General features: G+C 53.4%; 1 protein-coding gene across 1 annotated transcript in view; it reads left to right on the top strand.

The window, feature by feature from the left end:
* Positions 1-18639, top strand: part of Rbm19 (RNA binding motif protein 19) — an 86072-nt gene that overhangs the window by 22776 nt on the left and 44657 nt on the right. Inside the window, exons 17-21 of the mRNA XM_036172277.1 lie at positions 1294-1463; positions 1650-1710; positions 3839-3918; positions 5635-5690; positions 6249-6365. Of these exons, the coding sequence (XP_036028170.1) occupies positions 1294-1463; positions 1650-1710; positions 3839-3918; positions 5635-5690; positions 6249-6365 (484 nt within the window). The remainder of the gene's footprint in view (positions 1-1293; positions 1464-1649; positions 1711-3838; positions 3919-5634; positions 5691-6248; positions 6366-18639) is intronic.

Genomic DNA, 18639 nt, shown 5'->3' with positions numbered 1-18639 from the left:
GATGAAAGCCAAGTGCTACCAACTGAAGTTACAAGGATTGAGAAATTGGCTTTTTAAAAAGAGATGCATTTTCTTCTTCTCGAAAACTCCACCTTTCTGATTGTTACTGAGGTAACCTCCCCAGTGTCACCCCTCGACCAGTTCAAGAAGGGACACCCACTCTGGTTGGCCACACACCTGAGCCATCATCTTCCCTGCCATTTTCTTCCCCGTAAAAATGTCTTTCCCGACTCTGATGAGCCCTTGCACCAACGTGAGTTTGGGGTCCAGATGCAGACCTCCAGAATATTCTGTAGGTTCTTGTACATGTGTTAGAGGTTTTACAAGCCTCTTTGCGGCTGAGGCGAGCTAGTGGGGCAGGACTGTCATCTCTCCAAGGCCATGCTTCTCCTGAGTCTTCCCAGGACCTGATGTCCCCACTCTTAGTCCTGAGTCACGCTTTTCCTCCGCTTTGCTTTGCAAGCACAGGCAGCCGCACTATGGTGGCATGGCTGGGAGACACATCTGTTTGCCAAGGCTTGAGTCTGGGTTCTGGGCTAGGCTTGCGGAGAGTCTCGGGCACAACTGCATCTCCCACTGTTGAAGAGAGGTGACCACGTCACTGCGCCGTTGCCATGGAGCTTACAGGGGTGGGTTTGTGGTGTTGACACTGTTGCAACTAGTTTGAGGCTTTCAGAAAGGCTGGGAAGATGGACAGAACTGAGCGCCAGAATGGAAGCCCCACCCACATGCCACACTAGCTGCAGCTGGACCGGGAGCTGCCACCCTCACTTGGGCTGGATTCTCTGACAGCAGTCTTCCGGGGGGGTTTGCATCGCATCCCAGGGTTGTTGAGAAGGGTCTGTTTCACCCCCGTCCTGCAATCTTGAGAAATTTAAAATTGGATTTTAGTCTGGAAGTTCATTAGGCACCCTGGATTTTTGTTTGTTTGTTTTTGTTTTTGAGGAAAAATAACATTTTGCTTAGGTTCATGGTTAAAGAAAATAGTTCACGTAGTAATTTAAAGTGAAGTTAGTGTGGCCTGGGTCTGTTGAACACTCAGGGTTTTATGTTCAATATTCTGTTCTCTCTTAAATGGGGCCAACAGCAGGGTGTCTGTGTGTCTGCTTGCCTGTCTTCTATGATTCTTACCCCCCCTTCTCTCCCTCCCTCCCTCCCTCCCCCTGCTGAAGCCTAGCATTGCCTGCAGGACCCCTTTAATCTAGCGGGGTCTGTGCTTCCTTTAGTCTCGGGACTTCCGTGCCTTTGCAATGACTCCATGTAATGCACTGATTTGTTTGTTGATGGGGCCAGTACTCGACCCAGAAGGTGAAAAGGCTTTGGGGGAAGGAGCAGAGGCCCCCACGGGCAAGACGGAAGAGGAGGAGGAAGAGGAAGATGAGGAGGAGGAGGAAAGTGTCCCAGGATGCACTTTGTTTATTAAGAACCTCAACTTCAGCACCACAGAGGAGACACTGAAGGAAGTGAGTGAGATTGGGGGGCAGAGGGATGTGAACCCCTGTCTGAGGCCTGATGACAGCATGCTGTCTGCCCTGCCTGCAGCTCTTGGGCCCCCTCATCCACCTCAGGGTGGGTCCTCACATCAGGGAGTGGTGTCAGCTTCAGACTACCTGTCTCAGGCAGCCGGTGACAGGAACCTGTCTCTGCAGGTGTTTTCCAAAGTGGGGGCTGTGAAGAGCTGCACCGTGTCCAAGAAGAAGAATAAAGCAGGTACTTATCCCAACTGGGCAGGAGCACTTCCTGCAGGAGCCCGTGACGGAGGAGATGGACCGCCACCAAGGCATCTCTTCTTGGCTTTCCAAGTATCTCCATCCTCCTGTCTAAACTGGTCCCTGGTCTGCTTCAGGCCTCCTGCTCTGGGGCAGCCCCAGCTGACCACACTGGGCTTTTCTCTCTCTAGAACTTTCCCTAACAGTGAGCGGCTTTGAAACAGTTCCACAGGGGCAGCAGTGTGGAGCAGAAGCCTCTGCTTCCTCCTTTACCTCTGTGTTCTGGAACTTTCTCAGCCATGTCAAGGAATGGCTGGCCTTGGGTTTTCCCTCCTGTTTTCCAAGGGAGATACCAGAGACAAGTTCTAGAGCATTCTAACAATTCATTAATCCTGTGCCTCCACAGCCAGTGGGCACATAGGCCTCATATCTAACTTTGGCCTAGGGATTATCCTAGAGTCTTCTGGTGGTCCTCTTTCTGGCTTCCTGCAAGGCATGGGCAGGCTAGGCCATCCCCATCCAGAGTCCCTTTGGTTAGGCAGGATTGGTGGGGATACCATGTGGGCTGGCCCAGCATGCTCCTGGGTAGTGATGGATAGCCATGATACCCACTGCTTAGTGTCCCTCAGACAGGTCCTGAGATCCTCCCCATAGATGGCAAGCAAACCATTAGTTATAAGGTACCTGTCCCCAGAGTGTCCAGATTCTCTGGAAGACTGATGAGCCAGTGAATACAGCATTGAATACACAGTGAATAAGGACTGTGGTGGACAGAAGCCCTGCATAGCAGTGCTCATGGCAGACTGTACCTCAAGAGAGACAGAGCCATCAGAGGGCGGAGACCTCAGGCTCAGAGCACTGAAAACTTGTAGAGGAAGCGGTAGGAGGAGGTCTGGGAGGGTGGGCAGAGTCCAAGAAATGAGGTGACTCATATGTTAGCCTAAAGCCACTAGGGAGTAAACAAATGTACAGCAGAGTCAGAGGTCCATTGCACCCTTCCACTTCGGTTGCTGTGACAGAGAGCCCTAGTTTGGGGGTTAAAGTCATCAATGTATCATCTCATTATGGTTGAGACTGGAAAACAAAGATCAGTGTGCCTGCTGGCAGGTGTGGTTCCTGTGGGGAAGGAGCTGTCCAGCCCCCACTCTCCCCACCCCCATCTCTAGCCTGTGGGTAGCCATCTCCAGGTCCATATGGCACTTTGGTTGTGTATGCCTGTCCTGGGTTCAAATTTTAGCTTATTTTTGAGGCAGGGTCTCTCTGTGTAACCCAAGCTGGCCTTGAATACACACTCCTGCTATAGCCTACCAAGTATTGGGATTATAGGCATGTGTCACGATGTCTGGCTTCTCCCCAGTTTGTAAAGGAACCCCACCTGTGCTGGATCAGGGCGCACTATGATGACTTCACTTTACTTGATTACCTCAGTCAAGAACATGTCTCAAGAAAGGTCCCACTCTAAGGAACGTGGGCTTCCACATGAGTGCCTTAGGGCACCCAGTACTCCCTGCCATTCCCGGTCTTAAGGAGCTTCGAACTAAGTGTGGGACACCAGTACATACAGCGGTGTATACATACAGACATGTGTTCTAAAGGCATGAGTCCGGGAGAGTGTCCTTGAGAGTTCCTGCTACCGAGCTATTGCCCCTTGTACTCTAGAACAGGAAAGACCCATGGTCAGCCTCCCTGTCTGGACTTTGTTACCCAGGAACCAGGTGTGGTCAGATGTCAGATGCATGTAGAAGAAGAGAGGCCTCACTGTCCACACCTGCCTTCACCTCTGCCTCAGGCATGGCGGCACCCTGGCCAGGTTGAGGCTTTGCTGCCTGTTGCAGCCTTGGTCATCCCTTCCCACTCCCTCTAAAAGGCAGACTCCGATTAGGAGCTTAATTATCGTATCAGTTATCTGCTAGTTACTAGCCAAGCAGGCCCCAGGTGGCAGCCCTGTAGCCCCACTGCAATTCACCATCTTGCCTGGTCCTAAGTCTCGGCACCAGCTGAGGTCTTCTTTTGGAGGAAGAAGGGTGTGAGAAGGGAAGAGACTCTAAGTGTGGGTCGGAGTCTTCACAATGGTCTGGACTGTGCTGAGTTCCGCCCACACCCCCTTTCTCTCTCCCTCTTTCCCTCAGGAGTGCTACTTTCAATGGGGTTTGGGTTTGTGGAATACAAGAAGCCGGAGCAGGCCCAGAAGGCCCTCAAGCAGCTCCAGGTAAGCCGGGGGTCCTGGGCCATCACGGTGAGACCATAGCCCAAGAAAGATTAAGGGCCTTTCTCACCCCTCCGTGGTCACTCTGACTCGTTCCTTCTTTTACCGTGGTTCCAGACATACTCTCTAGTTTGCAGGCTCTTTATGGAACGTTCTAACCCAGCAGAGCCACCCATAAGCAAGGCTCCGACTGCAGTCCCTAGACACAGAGCTGGCGCATTAGCAGAATGACCCTGGGAGATCCCTCAGTTATCCCAGGAAATACAGCACGTGGGGCTATATACACACGCAGGCCGTCTGCCTATCAGATATTCTGTCAGATCACGACTGTGAACTAGACTCGCTCCTTCCTCTGCTGGGAAAGACAGGCTTCTGACCTGAACAAATGTGCAGCAGCAGAGTCACAGGTGCTCCGTGAAAACACCGCCTCCCCCGGGGACTACTTCAGAAAACAAAAAGAGCGTGAGCCGATACCTGTCCTGGCAGAGACAGGTGTCTGCTCAGAGCTCTAGGAGGGAGCAGCTAGGAGGTGGGGGTGGCAAGGGCAGAGGCCTGTGGCAGGAACTCCAGGTGTGAGGGGCAGTGTTCTGGGAAGGAGGTGAGGAGAGAGGTATGGAAGGCTAGACCTTCTTATAGGTCCTTTGGAGGGCTAGCATCTGTCCTAAAAGTAGTGGGAGAATGAGGCTCTGAGTTGTTTGTTAGGACAGTTTTCTGTCTGCTATGAGAGCATGGATAATTCGGAAGTGACTGAAGAACCCTTGCACCCCTCACAAGACATCACCCTAGCTTGATGTTAGGAGAAGGGCTGAGAAGTGTCTAGACAAAGAAGTGGACTAAGGCCTGTGGCAGCCCTAGAGGGTCCTGAACTTTGCTTAAGAAGACAGCCACAGGCCTAACACTCAGGGGGATCTCTGAGTTCCAGACTAGCCTGGTCTATATACCAGGTCATAGGCTAGCCCATGTAGTATCATATGCAGGTCATAGCTAACTACATAGTAGCTCTGTGTCCAAAAAGAAAAAAAAGAAAAAAAAACCAAAACAGAGCTTTCTGCATTGGCAATCATCCTAGGCCATGCAAGGCAGAGGAACAGCTCAGCATGTGCCTTGTGAGGTTTTGTGGGGTTTTTTTGTTTGTTTTTTAGCTAGAAAGCCCACTTTGTCCTGCACCCCATGTCCTCATTTAAGTCACATAGAATTCTGCAAACAGTGGTCCATATTTTCTCTTTCATGTCTCTCAAGAGTCGGTAGCCAGGCATTTGCCTGCATGCCGTGTGCTGTGCACGAACGTGTGTGCACATCACTGTCAGGGATCGTGCATCCAGAGCCCCACACACTGTATTTCCTGGGATGTCTGAGGGATTTCCCAGGGTCATTCCGCTAATGCGCCAGCTTTGCAGCTGGGGACTGCAGTTAGAGCCTAGCTTGCACATGGCTCGGGTGGGTGGGTTAGAACGTTCCATGAAGAGCCTGCGAACTAGAGTGAGCTGTCTGCATGCTCGACTGCAGGTTCCTCTCTGAGAATGCCTCTAATGGTAGAAATGGCTCCCTGGGCCACCAGGAGATCAGAAGTGCATCAGGAGGCTGGGTCTCTCACCACCTGCTGAGTGTCAGCCTTTCCCTTAAAGCCGTCTCCGACCTTGATCTCCACCAAACCCTCTGGGTGGCTGGAGAAGGGCAGGCATGGGTAAGTGACCGGACCTGGTCATTTTTGTGTTCTAGGGTCACGTCGTGGACGGTCATAAACTGGAAGTGCGGATCTCCGAACGGGCCACTAAGTGAGTCCTCAAGTGTCTCCTCTGTCCTTTGGTGGGTGGCAGCTCTCAGTGTCTGACCTTGGTGCTGATGGTTAAATGCCTCCACACACCCCAGTTCCTCTACCATTTGGGGTTCTTCCCAATTAACTTTTCACTTGCCAGCGTTGATACCCACTTCCCTGCCCCACTGGACCAGTCAGTGTCTCTCCATCCCCTGTAGTCCTGTTTTTAGAATAGAGGAGCGGGTGGGGCTGGGAGTGTAGCTCAGGGGTATGGTGCTAGCACAGAATGCACAAGGCCCTCCCTCACGGGGTTCCTTCTCAGTGTCTTCTTTATGGGACAGCAGCAACGGGCTGCATTGATCAGGGAGCCACAGGAATGTGGGAGAGAAGGTAACCTCCGCCCCTGTCACCCCGAAGTGGAAGATAGGCTGACTTCTTCTGCTTCTATCATGACCCCTTCCGTAGGCCACTTGAAATGACAGGGAGGTGTGTTTTGTTGGGGAAGGTGGCAGCATCAGTGTGGGTACAAGCAGTCGACACCCCCAAATAACCTGTTGTTTCCTCCACCTCACCCCAGGCCCGCCTTGACATCCACTCGTAAGAAACAGGTCTCCAAGAAGCAGACGACCTCAAAGATTCTGGTGCGGAATATCCCCTTCCAGGCCAACCAGAGGGAGATCCGGGAGCTTTTCAGGTGGGTCTGCACACTGGGCTGTGGGCACAGCGCCCCCTGGAGGCTGGGAGGCCGCCCGGGTCCTGGCCGTGCTGCTGCAGCACAGTGGGGCTTTCCAAACTGCACCAGGTGTGTGCCTGCACCCCGGAGCTGTCACCAAGCATCAGGAGGGACAGCAAGAGTTCTAGTGGCTGCAGCCTGTGGTTCCTCTGTGGGATTTACTGACATCCCAGAGAGTCAGTGCCTCCAAGGAGGGGCCCAGCCAGTGGGACTTTCACCTCAGCTCCCGAAGCGGGCGGGAGCTAATGTCCTGATCTCGGTTGCTCTCTGGCCAAAGCCATTTGGGGAAGACATTGAATGTCCTACATACAGAACACAGGAGCCATGGTCTCTGTTAGCATAGGAGGCAGATTTGGGGGCCAAGCAGGTGGTGGTGAGACTTGGAGGCAGACTGTTTGGGACAGAGCAGAGGCTGCAGGGCTCTTCTCTCCCGGCCATGACGCCAGGCAGGAACCTAGATTTAGTCAGGCCCATTTTGCTCATGGTTTGGAAGATTTTTAGAGGTCTTTTCAAGTTTGAATCCTCCCCCCAGCTGACACCCGAACTTTTTTCTTTTATGTCTGTGAGTTGCTTTCGCTTGTGAACCTTGTGCAAGCAGTGTTTTCAGAGGTCAGAGAAGGGCATCAGATCCCCCAGAACTGGAGTTACAGATGGTTGTGAGCTGCCCTGTGGGCACTAGAAAAGAACACAGATCCTCTGGAAGAACAATAGTGCTCTCAAACACTGAGCCATCTCTCTGAACCCCCCATCAGTCTGAATTCTCACAGGGGATCCCCGGAGGACCGATGGATTCTTTAAAAACAAACCACGCAGGCCTCTGACTGCTCCCGCTTCCATACATGCATAGTAGAACATTTTGATTGGGAAGTTGCTTAGATGGCCCTGCACTGAACCCCAAGTTGAAGGAGATATTTCTGTGATCCCATAAGAAGGGGATGCTATGGGTCTTCAGAACATCAGTTGGGCGAGTTCACCCTCCATGCAGATTGCTGAGGCTCAGCTAGAGTCTTAGAGTACTTATGGGCCTTAAGTCCCTGTCTCATCTGCCACTGCCTACAGAGGCCCAGGGAAGAGCCACGGTAGTGGCGCTCGGCCCCTGCTTGTCACTTTATCAGGTGATGTGTCTGGTAGAGGGACCGGTCAGCGTCTCGTGAGGCACAGTGGCTGCAGGAGGAGCGCCGGCTTGGAGAGGGATTTATCTTTGTGAGACTTGCGTCTTTACTCTTGCTGTGAGGTTAAGAGAGTGGGATGCTGCATGGGGAAATCGGCTTCAAAACCCTTCCCTTCTCTCCGCCGTCCCCTGGGGTGGGGGCGTTCACAGCCACGGTCAGCGTACCTTCCCCTCTAATGTCTGAGCTGTGGTGCCTGGTGAGCCAGGTCACAGTTGAGGGTGAGGGGGGAGTTTTCGTGTACCTGCATCCAGAGCATCAGCCAGAAGGAGAGTGAGGGCATTGGCTCAGTGCTTGCCTGCCATGACTCTGCTTCTAAAAAAGAGTCTAGTCTCACAGTCTCGAGGCTGCCACATCCAAAAGAGTGCCTAAGGATGGTGTGTGGTGATCGGGAACCGCATCCCTCGGAGATGGCAATGTCACTTGGTTCCACAGTGTATTGGGGATGACATTTATCCAGGGAAACAAAAGACGGACGTCAAGGCAGGAGAAGGGGCTTTGTTTGATCTGTGCGTTATACGTCTATTTAGTAGACAGGGAATTAGTGTCTGCTGGATGTACTTACATGTGGCATCTCCTCCTCTCCACCATTGTTCTGTCTGAGCAGTCATAAACCCTGAAGCTGGAACCCTCCTCCTCCAGGACAGGCCCTGCATTGCTTTTGTTAGCTTCCCAGTGGACTGAGATCTGAGGCCCACCATTGCAGTGTTGGACAGTAGGGGTCACTGTGAGCCTTCCCTGGGATGTGAGGCTTGCACTTCAGGCCTGATTCTAGACAAAGCCACTGGCCAGCAAAAGGTCACTAACTAATGGAAGGCTTCCAGGTTTGGGAGAACTGGTTGACCTACTGTGTCGGGCAGGATTTGGGGAGCTTTTCGTGATAGATATGATCAAACTCACAACCCACATTCCAGGTATATACCTGTGTGCTGGGCTCTGTGCCTGGTGCCTGCCATGCTAGATCTGCTTGGCTCTTGGACATGGGAGGGCTTCTGCTATGCCCAAAGGAAACTCAAGACACAGTCTACCCAAGGTTGCACATCTGGGCTAGCATATGACTTCCAGGGCCTTGACCCAGAACTTTGAATCTGTTGTCCTCCCAGATCTAGGAGGATTTGTCACCTTCAAGTTGTCATGGTGGGGATACCGTGTGGCAAATGTGTGATTTTATGAGGCACTGTGCTAGATGCCAGGGAACGCAGCTGTATCAGGAGGGTCCTGAGTCTCCTCTCTCCTGCCAGTGCCTGCAGAGGGCAAGTGCAGAGGCATGTGAGAACACAGGGCCAGTGTGCCAGGTTTTAGCACCATCTGCTGGGGCAGGACAGCATTTACTGGCCCCTATCTGGAGGCCCCACTGGCCCCTGGACTCCATCACTCCCCACAGTACCTGGGCAGGAGGCACTGTGGGGACCCGTGCATGTGGGAACCCCATCAGGAGTGATTTCAGAGTCACCTTCAGACTGAGCCATCAGTGGCGCCTCTCTGGTGTACACGTTCTGGGCCTCCATAGCACGTTATACAATAACTGTGCCGATGCTAGTGGTGTGCCTATAACTGTGCTGTGTTGTAACCTGTAATGATTGTCACCGTAGTCAGGCACCAGGCCCTGGGGCTGAGCACTTCAAGTTACCAACATCCCCTGTTGCTACAGTCTTCATTTGTTACAAGAGCATCCGTTTTCCAGGGAGAAACTGCTCCCAAGCCCAGATCTAAGCCACACACTGGTCAAGTGCCTCCAGCTACCTCAGTTCCCTCCCCAACCAGGTGGCTTCTCCAGGGGCTGTTAGAGGCTCTATGAGGTCACCCAGGGGCAGCAGTCACAGTGGGTGGCCAAAACAGTAGGAGCAAGATTTGAATCCAGGGCCTGGCTCCAGCCAGAGCCTGTGTCTTTACCCACAGTGCAGACTCCTCGAAGGATCTCTGTAGCTTTCTCACTGTCTCCTCCTTTCCCTGCATACTTGCCTCGCATACTGCCATTCCCTCTGCCCCATCAGCCTGCAAGGATGCCTGAGGGACCCGTCTGCTGCCCCTCCACCCTGTAGATCAGTGGTTCTCAACCTTCCTAATGCTGTCACCCTCTAATATAGTTCTTCATGTGGTGGTGGTGACCCCCACCCATACCATTGTTTCATTGCTACTTCATAACTATAATTTTTGTGACTGTTACGAATCATAATGCAAATATCTGATGTGCAGGATATCTGATGTGCGATGTTTGACACACCCCAGGGGTCAGGCCAACAGGTTGAGAGCTACTGCTGTAGGAGGATTAGCAGGGTCGCTCCAGACTGTCTGCACCTTGTGTGTGCACACACATAGGCGCAAGCTCCAAGTACTCCATTGTCTTCCTTAGCGAGGCCTTGCCTAGAGTCCCCAGTTTCAGGAAAGCAAGAGTCTCCTCTCCCAGGAAGGAGTGTGGGCACGTGGCCTGCAGAGTCACATGAGGCTGGTTTGGTGTCTGTTGTGAAATCTGGTAAGTGGTTTTCACAGGGCACAGGGACCTGCCAGCTGTGTGGCAGGAAGATCAGGATGTTTGGAGCCAGAGCACAGTTTGACAGTCAGCTGGCCTCCATTTTCTCATCCATAAGAGAGGAACCATAACTGGACTCCTGCTAAATCCCTGCTCTGGCAGCAAAGGGCATGGCCTGGCGGAGGGGTGGACAGATAGACAGGAGGGAGGGTTGCCGGTGTCATCTTGAGTCTGGTGGGCAGGTTTCAGAACTGTAGGTGGACTTTTCTGTTCCTCCAGCCAGTTCCCAAATAACCACACAGAGATTTATTGTTAATTATAAATGCTCAGCCAGTAGCTCAGGCTTATTACTAGCTAACTCTTACATTTAAATTAACCCATATTTTTTAATCTTTTCTCTGCCACCTGACTCGATTCATTTTCTCAATACAGCAAGTTCATCTGCTTCCTCTGCATCTCCTCACGACTCCCGAGACTCCTCCTCTTCCTCCTCATGCTCTCTTTTGTCTGCCAGTCCCACCTAACCTCTGCCTGTCCAGCAGTAGACCAGCCAGCTTCTTTACTAACCCAGTCACAGTGACATATATTCACACAGCGTAAAGGAATATTCCACACAGAACTGCCCCCTGGCCTTAGACTGGGCTTCCCAGTGGTTCCTTTCCTCCTCCTGAGTGACTGCAGAGCCCTTGAGGCCTCAGCTCTCCTCAATTTAGGACGGAGATGGCGAGCATGCCCAGCAGAGCTACAAACATGAGAGAGGAGACCGAGGCTCCCCTTGGGTCGCTGTGGATTTCACAAAGCCATGGCCTAAGGCTTGGGAAGACCAGTGTCATGGGTCCGAGGTGGGAGAGAAGGCCTTGGTGACAGGCAGGAGAATGTGCAGCCACAGCCTCTAATGGCCTCCTCATAGTCCCCGGGCAGTTTCTGCTCAGAAGTTTCCATCCTCTTCTCCGAGGTGTAGAAAGGAAACTGTCTGTTCCCTGTCCGCGGTTTCTTCCTCCACTTCTGCTCTCTGTCCCTTGCACATAGGTCGTTTACTTTGCCTCCCTAGCCATGGGGCACAGGTAGCCATCTGTGTGAGGACAGACTTAACTTCTTAAGCTGCAAGGTGTTCCCTGGAGCTGTCCCCAGGCCTGCAAGCTGCCTGCTTCACTCCTGAAAGGACCAGGTGTCTTCAAAGACAGCACACTGACGCGACACAGACCGAATAGCTGACAGGACATCTTATAGATGTAGAGCCCAAGCCTAGAGAGCCTGAAGGCCTCCCAGTCACCAGCCAGTCACTGTAGAGCCCAGATGCCTGGCCCTTCTATGGGAAACCCTACATCAGCTCCAGACAAGTCCCTCTGCCTCAGTCCCCTCTGTAAAGTGTCCCTGTTGCTGCCCACCCTCCCAGAACAGAGCCTTGGAATGTGAAAGCTACCCCCACAGGCAGGGCCTGGTCCCTTGAGCTCCTAAGACCTTGCTGTTGCTCTGCACTTTGTCACTGGGCTCGCCACAGCCCAAGGCACCACTGATCACTTGGCTGGCCATAGCCCAAGGCACCACTGACAATCTAGAGGCCGTATATGACCCGGATTGCTTTACATGGAGCCATGGGCATTGGAGTGGTATGCTGTGTAGGATAGTGAGGTTCCTCCAGTCCTGGTTCTGAGGACAGGAAAACCCATCAGCAGGGGTCCCACATAGCTCCACCAACCACCACTCTGTTTACACAGCACTTACCAGGAAGTCCACCACCTCACCCCCACCAACAGTATCTGCCGGATTTAAGACCCTATAGTCCCCTCCGACTTTCTCCCTCCCTCCCTCTCTCCCCACCCCACCCCCTGCTTCATCTGGAAATTGGAAACCCAGAGTGCCCCGAGCTGGGCACCAATCGGGCACACTAGTGCCTCTGCGGTTCTGGCTGCGTAGGTCGAGCCCTTCAGCTTGCCCTTGGCTGACTCCCTTCCGCGTGGTCTGTTCGTTTCTCCTACCTTCTTCCAGCCTGCCCACCAGCTCCCCTTTGACCTCTGCCCATGCGATTACCTGTTTATTGAACAAAACCCTCCAGACTGTAAGATTGGGTGCCACTGGAGTCACACACTGTGCATGGGAGCCTGGTGCCCAGTGGGCATCAGAAGATGCTCCGCGCATTTAGGTCTACTGTGCAGAACCTTACTCTAGAATGCTGATGAAATCAAAGCATGGGAGGCACAGAGAGGGTTAGCGGTTTGTCTAGGTCACACAGCTCCGTGGTGATGCAGTCAGCTCCCACTCTGGAGCCCACCATCCTCCTGGAACTGCCCCTGAAGGGCAGGGATGTCCGCCAGATTCGCCAGGCTCTGGCTCCAGATAGAACACAGCTTTTTTTCCCCTGCTATTTCCTCCTCAGAGGTGTGAGCCACCTGCTAGGGTGTGAATGGGCAATTCACAACAGGTGTCCGGAGCCCTTAATTACATGCCTGGGACTCGTGTGCCCTGCACACCTGTTGCGCTGACTCTGGACAGCTCAGTCTGTCCCTGTCGGCTCATTTCTCCTCACAGTCACCATGACAGTGGAGGGGATGCCGAGGGCAGCTGGAGGCCTCCCTCCCCTGCCCGGGACTGGGAGCTCTGCTGCACTCGTTCCTGGTTCCCGGCAGTGCTTTCTAGAAGCTTCAAGCTCTTCGAGCTGCTCTGCACAGAGTGGGTAGGAGGAGGGCAGAAGACTTCAGGTTTCCCTGGCTCTGGAAAGATGCCACACCCTGGACCAGTGGTGTCCCCGCCTCACTGCTGGACCCACCCATGCCCATCTGCACCTCATAGTGTATGGTCCTTGTGACACAGGCCCCACGCCGGCTCCCTCTCTGTGACAGGCATTTGGTCTAATGGACATGCTGGAGGTTGACAGAGGTGTGTGTGGATCACAAACTTCAGTGCCTATACATCCTCACCTGTGACCTGTGACCCATGACCCCCACAGAGTTCCTGGTGCTGTCCCCACCCAGCGAGAGTGGCCCCTCCACTGACTTCTGTCCTAGGCCAGCCAGCATGTTGTGTGAGGTAACACTTCCCACCCCTTGGCTTCCACATTTGTCTGTGGGAGTGTGTATCCATGCTGCCGTAAGGTGCGTCCATGCTGGGTCAGTGAGCCATTGTTGGCTTGTTAATGCTGTGTCCTACTCTGTCAGGAGGCAGTACAGCAGTGCGTGTCACTGCAGGACAGCGCTGTGTGCATGGGACAGTGCTGCAGTATACAGGACAGTTCTGTGTGCATGGGACAGTGCTGCAGTATACAGGACAGTGCTGTGTGCATGGGGCAGTGCTGCAGTATACAGGACAGTGCTGTGTGCATGGGACAGTGCTGCAGTATACAGGACAGTGCTGTGTGCATGGGACAGTGCTGCAGTATGCAGGACAGCGCTGTGTGCATGGGACAGTGCCACAGTGCGTCTCACTGCAGGACAGCACTGTGTGCATGGGACAGTGCCACAGTGCGTCTCACTGCAGGACAGCGCTGTGTGCATGGGACAGTGCCACAGTGCGTCTCACTGCAGGACAGCGCTGTGTGCATGGGATAGTGCCATGGTGCATCTCATTGTGGAGCAGTGGGGTACACACCTGCTGGCTCTTCAAGTACCACCACTGAGCAGGCTCCCGAGTAGCTCTGTCCCAGGTGCACTCAACACCAGTGTACGAGTACTCGCACCCCCCACCACGTACCCCACATCTGTCCAGCGTACCCATGACCTTTCTACATTGTGAGACTCTGACTCGGTTCCCTATGATTTTCTATTGTAGTTGTCTGACTTTTTTTCTATATGCATCCACGTGTGTCTTTGTGGGAGGGCATTTGCCCACAGGGGCCAGAAAAGGCCATTGGACCTCCTAGAGCTGGAGTTGCAGATGATTGTGAGCTGCCATGTGGGTGCTGGGAGCTGAACCCCATCCTCTGGAAGAGCAGCAAGCTCTCTTAGCCACTGAGCACCATCCCCACCCTCCACCCCTACCCCTGCCCCCCCACCCCTGCCCCATTGTCTGATTGTAAACTAACTTCTCTTATTAACTTTCTAATTGGCTCTGTCATTCTGTGTATTCTGGAACCGCATCCCAGGTTACATGATCGCAGTGTCTCTGTGATCCCGTGGCAGTTCAGTGCCCACTCACACATAGCTATTACTCAATCGCCTCCTTCCCTGGAGTCTCTGCCTCCTCCCTGTGTTCTCCTGTGAAGCTTCCTGCGTTGGGCACAGTCCCTCTGGAATCCATTGTACCTGGCTGAGGTAGAAGCTTTGTCCCCATCATCACTGTTGAGTTTGCCCACCTGGCTGATAGTGATGCCCTATCAGCCTGGCCCATCCATGCAGATCTTACATGCTTCCAAAACATTCTGTAATGTTGGTTCCCATCCACTGGGTGTTGTGGCTCTCTGCACTCCCATCAGGTCTCTGGATCTTATTGGCTAAGGCCGTCTAAGGCCCTTTGGGGAGAATATAGCCTCTCACTCACAAGTGGCCATGAAGGCCTTCTGTGTCCCCTGTACCTCAGCTGTGACTCGATCCATCTAGCGGCTCTGGATGTGAGGTGCTGGCCACTCTGGGGTGTTCACATGGTTTTGGTGAGGGCCAGGACACAGGGGATCTAGGACAATAACAGGTCCCACGTGGCCGGCAGGGTGGTCTGGTACACCTGGGGTGGAGCCAGTGAGGTTGACAGTGCCCCTCAGTCCCTCCACACACTCCCTGGCTTCTGTATGCATCAAAAAGAATCTCAGCCAGGCCATGATCCAGAGTTGAGCTTTTTGGTTCTTCTATCCAGTATTGGCATAGGTTTGGGCTCCTGGTGAGCATTCCTGGTGGATCCGTGGGCATTAGCTGTGACATTAACATTTGCTATGTCCCTGATCCTTACTGCCATGGGACAAGGTGCAATGAACAGTATCTCCTGAGCACGGCCCCCGCCAGTCCTGAACCAGTCTGTGCTTGGGGTCCCCTTGATTCCTCTAACTCCCTGGGAAACTGAGGCTTGCAATCTGATGACCCCACAGCAGAGCAGGGTGCAGGGCCACACTGTCCCCCACATCTTTGTGTGTTCAAGGCCAGCTGCATGTAAATCTGTGAATGACCTCAAATTTCAACCAGGAAATCAATACCCCAAACCATGACAGATGGCAGTAGTGAGCTGCCTGTCATAGGAGTAAGCAAGTGGCATCTGTGGCAGCTCTCTGTTGGGGAGACTTGAGAAGCTACTGAGTAATCTAGTAGCTGTCTGTAATCCAGAAGGTCCAGGCCCAGCTCAGTCACAGCCAGTCCGGTCTTTGCTCAGGAGTAAATCTCCCTCCATAGTCAATAGCCAGTGGGGAAGAAGCAGGGAGAGAGAAGTCACCCTGACTTCCACATGATGCATAAACTTTAGTACTTAAATCTGTGCTAATGGATATGAACCTGGCACCCTAGAGAGTGGGAAGTACCAACCCTCATTGTCTGTGGTGTGAAGGAACAAACACCCGTGGGGGTCCAAGAGCCTCTCTAGACCCTCCCTGGAGATCGGATGGGGTCTGAGGTGTAGTTGCATATAGCCACAGTTCTAAGCCCACCTCTCCTGGTGAGCCCCACCCCCTCAGCACCTCAGAACTCAGGACAATACCAAATACGGGTTCCTCTGCTGTACGCCCAGTTCCTTGCTAAGAGGAGTGTTTGGGGGTTATCTGGCATCCACTCAGGTATCAGAAGTTGGCTGTGAGCTTGGGAGGGAGCCAGTATGATTTTTCCGAGTCACACCACCAAGAAGGCTGAACTCGGGCCACTGCTTGACCTATCTTGACCTTTGTTGGTTGAACAACTTCATGCAGTTGTTTCAGCTATGGCAGAGAGCTTATGCCTTCCAAGGCAGCAAAACCCATTGGTCGTGGCTGCCTAGGATCCGGTAGTAGGGTTGTGGAGACTGCCTGGCTTTTCAGAAAGTGGCATTGCAATTGATTAGTGATGTCTGCCATGGCTGCAGGAGCAGCAGCATTGACATGTGAGCAACCACAGTTTGCACTAGTGATAATGGTGTTCATCTACTACAAGGGTGTTTCCACCTGCCACCCTGACAGAGCTCAGTCCCCTGCTTGTGGGGAAGCCAGCACTGGCTTGTGTCCTCTTTCTTCTCCCTGCTGGAGACGGCCTTTCACTGTATCCTGGGAAGACACAGATCATTCTGAGGTGGGGCATCCTGGGTGATGGTTCCTCCCTCCGCAGGGGACAGTTGGCTCACAGGCTTGCCTCTGTACACAGTGGCTGTTCCAGCCGCTGCAGTATTTGGTCTTGCTGGAGCCAGCACAGGGCTCTGCCTGCCTGCCCCCTGACATCCTGGGTGTGGAAGGCGGTGGGAGCCAGATGGCTTGGGAGATGTCCCCAGAGCATCTTCAGGCCCCTCTCACCCTACAGAGCTTTCAAGTGAGCACTACTCTGTGGGCCTCCGTAGGAAGCCAGCCCTCACCAGGTTCATCATATGGTAGTTGGCTCTTGGAAGGGCGAGGACTGTCCTGGTTGGCCTGTGGTTGGACAGGGTCTCTCCAGGCAGCCGACTTTGATCAAGAATAATTATAGCCTGGCGGTGGTGGCGCACACCTTTAATCCCAGCACTCAGGAGGCAGAGCCAGATGGATCTCTGTGAGTTCGAGGCCAGCCTGGTCTACAGAGTGAGGTACCAAAACGATACAGAGAAACCCTGTCTCAGCAACAACAAAGAATAATTATAGACACCGGCCTTAGTCCAAGTGTTCGGTACCACGTACTTGTTGGGTCCACTTAAGCCTGCAAATCTCTTTTCTGTCACCCCGACTGGTGGTTGCGCTACCTCTAATTTTGGTGCAGTTTCCCAATTAACATTAGTCAGTTGCCAACGGCACCTCTGGCACTTGTGCCTAGCAGTGGGATATGGCCAGGAGGTCACCACAGATGCCACAGGACAGGAGACTCAGAGAGGGAGCAGGAGCCGTTAAAGCTGGCAGTGTGGGGCCATGAGCACAGTGCTGTGGGAGTGGCCACCTCAAGAACTGTGCAGTGTTCGACCTGCACAGCCACTTAGGGCAGCCCTGGAGTGCACCAGAGCAGAGTGTCTGAGTCTTGGCTCTACTGCCTGCCTATCTCCTTCAGAGAAGTCATGTCCATCTCTGCCTCTCACAGTCCACGCCCATGGGAATGCAGCAGTAAGACAGTTCAAGTTCCATAGTTGCTGGTACTGAAGCCAAGGTTCTCGAACTGTGTACCCAGGAACCTTGAGTGTCACTGTGAGACTGGGTCAGCTATGCTGGGGGGCTGCTGCAGACTAGGGGGCATCTGAGGGATCCCATGAGAACTCACAGAGGGTCTGAGGGCATTGTGGGGTGCTGTGGAGGAAAGGAGTCTGGGAGCCATGACTGAATACACAGCAATGTCTTATGCTGCGCTGCAGCCAGAGGGCATGCAGGTTCCCAGCGTCCTCCAGAAATCTCTTTCTTTCATGTCTTCTGCTCCCCACCCCACCCCTCACTGCTCAAACAGATCACTTGTTTTCCAAGCTAGGCTTTTAGGGCTTGTTACATTTCTCCCAGAAAGACTGAGTCCACCGAATGTTCCTGCTTATCTGTTCCCATCAAGGACCAGCTCCAGATGCCGGTGGAGTGTGGCTCCAACAGGGAGCTGGCCTTGGACCCAACACTTAATATCTATGTGGGACAGACATGGAGCAGGACATTCCTGAAGAGTGCTCAGGTGCCAGGGTAGGGTGGCAATGTGCACATGGGTTCCTCTCTCCGCTGCTTCCCTGGCTTTCCCTGTGCCTATCTCCAATGCAGAGAGACGTCAGCCATGCTGGGCAGGGAGAGTCTTCCCTAGTGGTGAAGGGGAGGAAAGTGTGTGTGTGTGTGTGTGTGTGTGTGTGTGTGTGTGTGTGTGTGTGTGTGTGAAGTGGCCACTGAGCAGACACACAAGGCGCTCACTCGTGTGTACAGAGTGAAGATGAGAAGCAGCATGGCCAGCAGCAGTCAGTGCTGGTCCACTCACAGGCGGCCTGGACTCCCTCCCTGTGTGGCTGGTAGGATGCTTAGTCAGAGGGGAAAGCACTTCCTTACAGTGGATGGCTGTGGTCAGACCCACAGCCTATTTCTCTCCAGAGGCTCTGCCTTCTCTGAGCCTCGACTTTGAACTTCTGGGCCAGCCCCTTGTTTGAATTTCCTTGCTGAAAATGTAGCTAGGACGGTACCAGCCGCTGCAGCTTCTGCCTGGCCCTTCACGCACTGTCAAAATTTAAATACCTTCATGATCGTTACCTGCCAACAAGGCGAAGCTTTGCTCTTAAAGGCTTTCTCCCCCACTCTAAAGTGAATCTCATCCCAAAGAGCATGGGAAAGTGAGCGAAGGCCACCAAAGCAGCCATATGCAGCTGTCCACAGTGCATCATGGCACCTCCCATTCTCTTCCCACTTGCCTCTGCGGTGGGGTCGGCATTAATATCCTCGCTTCACAGATGAGGAGACGGTAAGGCGGAGAGGTTAAGTGACTCGCCTGAGGACTCATAGCCGTCAAGTGCCAGAATGGAGGCCCCGGGGCCCAGGTTCCAGTCTGCACTGTTCCCTGGCTCCATGAGCGAGTTTGATGGACGTAAC

This window comes from Onychomys torridus, chromosome 22, assembly GCF_903995425.1.
Source record: "Onychomys torridus chromosome 22, mOncTor1.1, whole genome shotgun sequence".
In the NCBI taxonomy this organism is placed as follows: domain Eukaryota; kingdom Metazoa; phylum Chordata; class Mammalia; order Rodentia; family Cricetidae; genus Onychomys; species Onychomys torridus.
The sequence above is the reverse complement of the archived record's forward strand: the minus strand, read 5'-3'. Positions and strand labels throughout refer to the sequence as shown.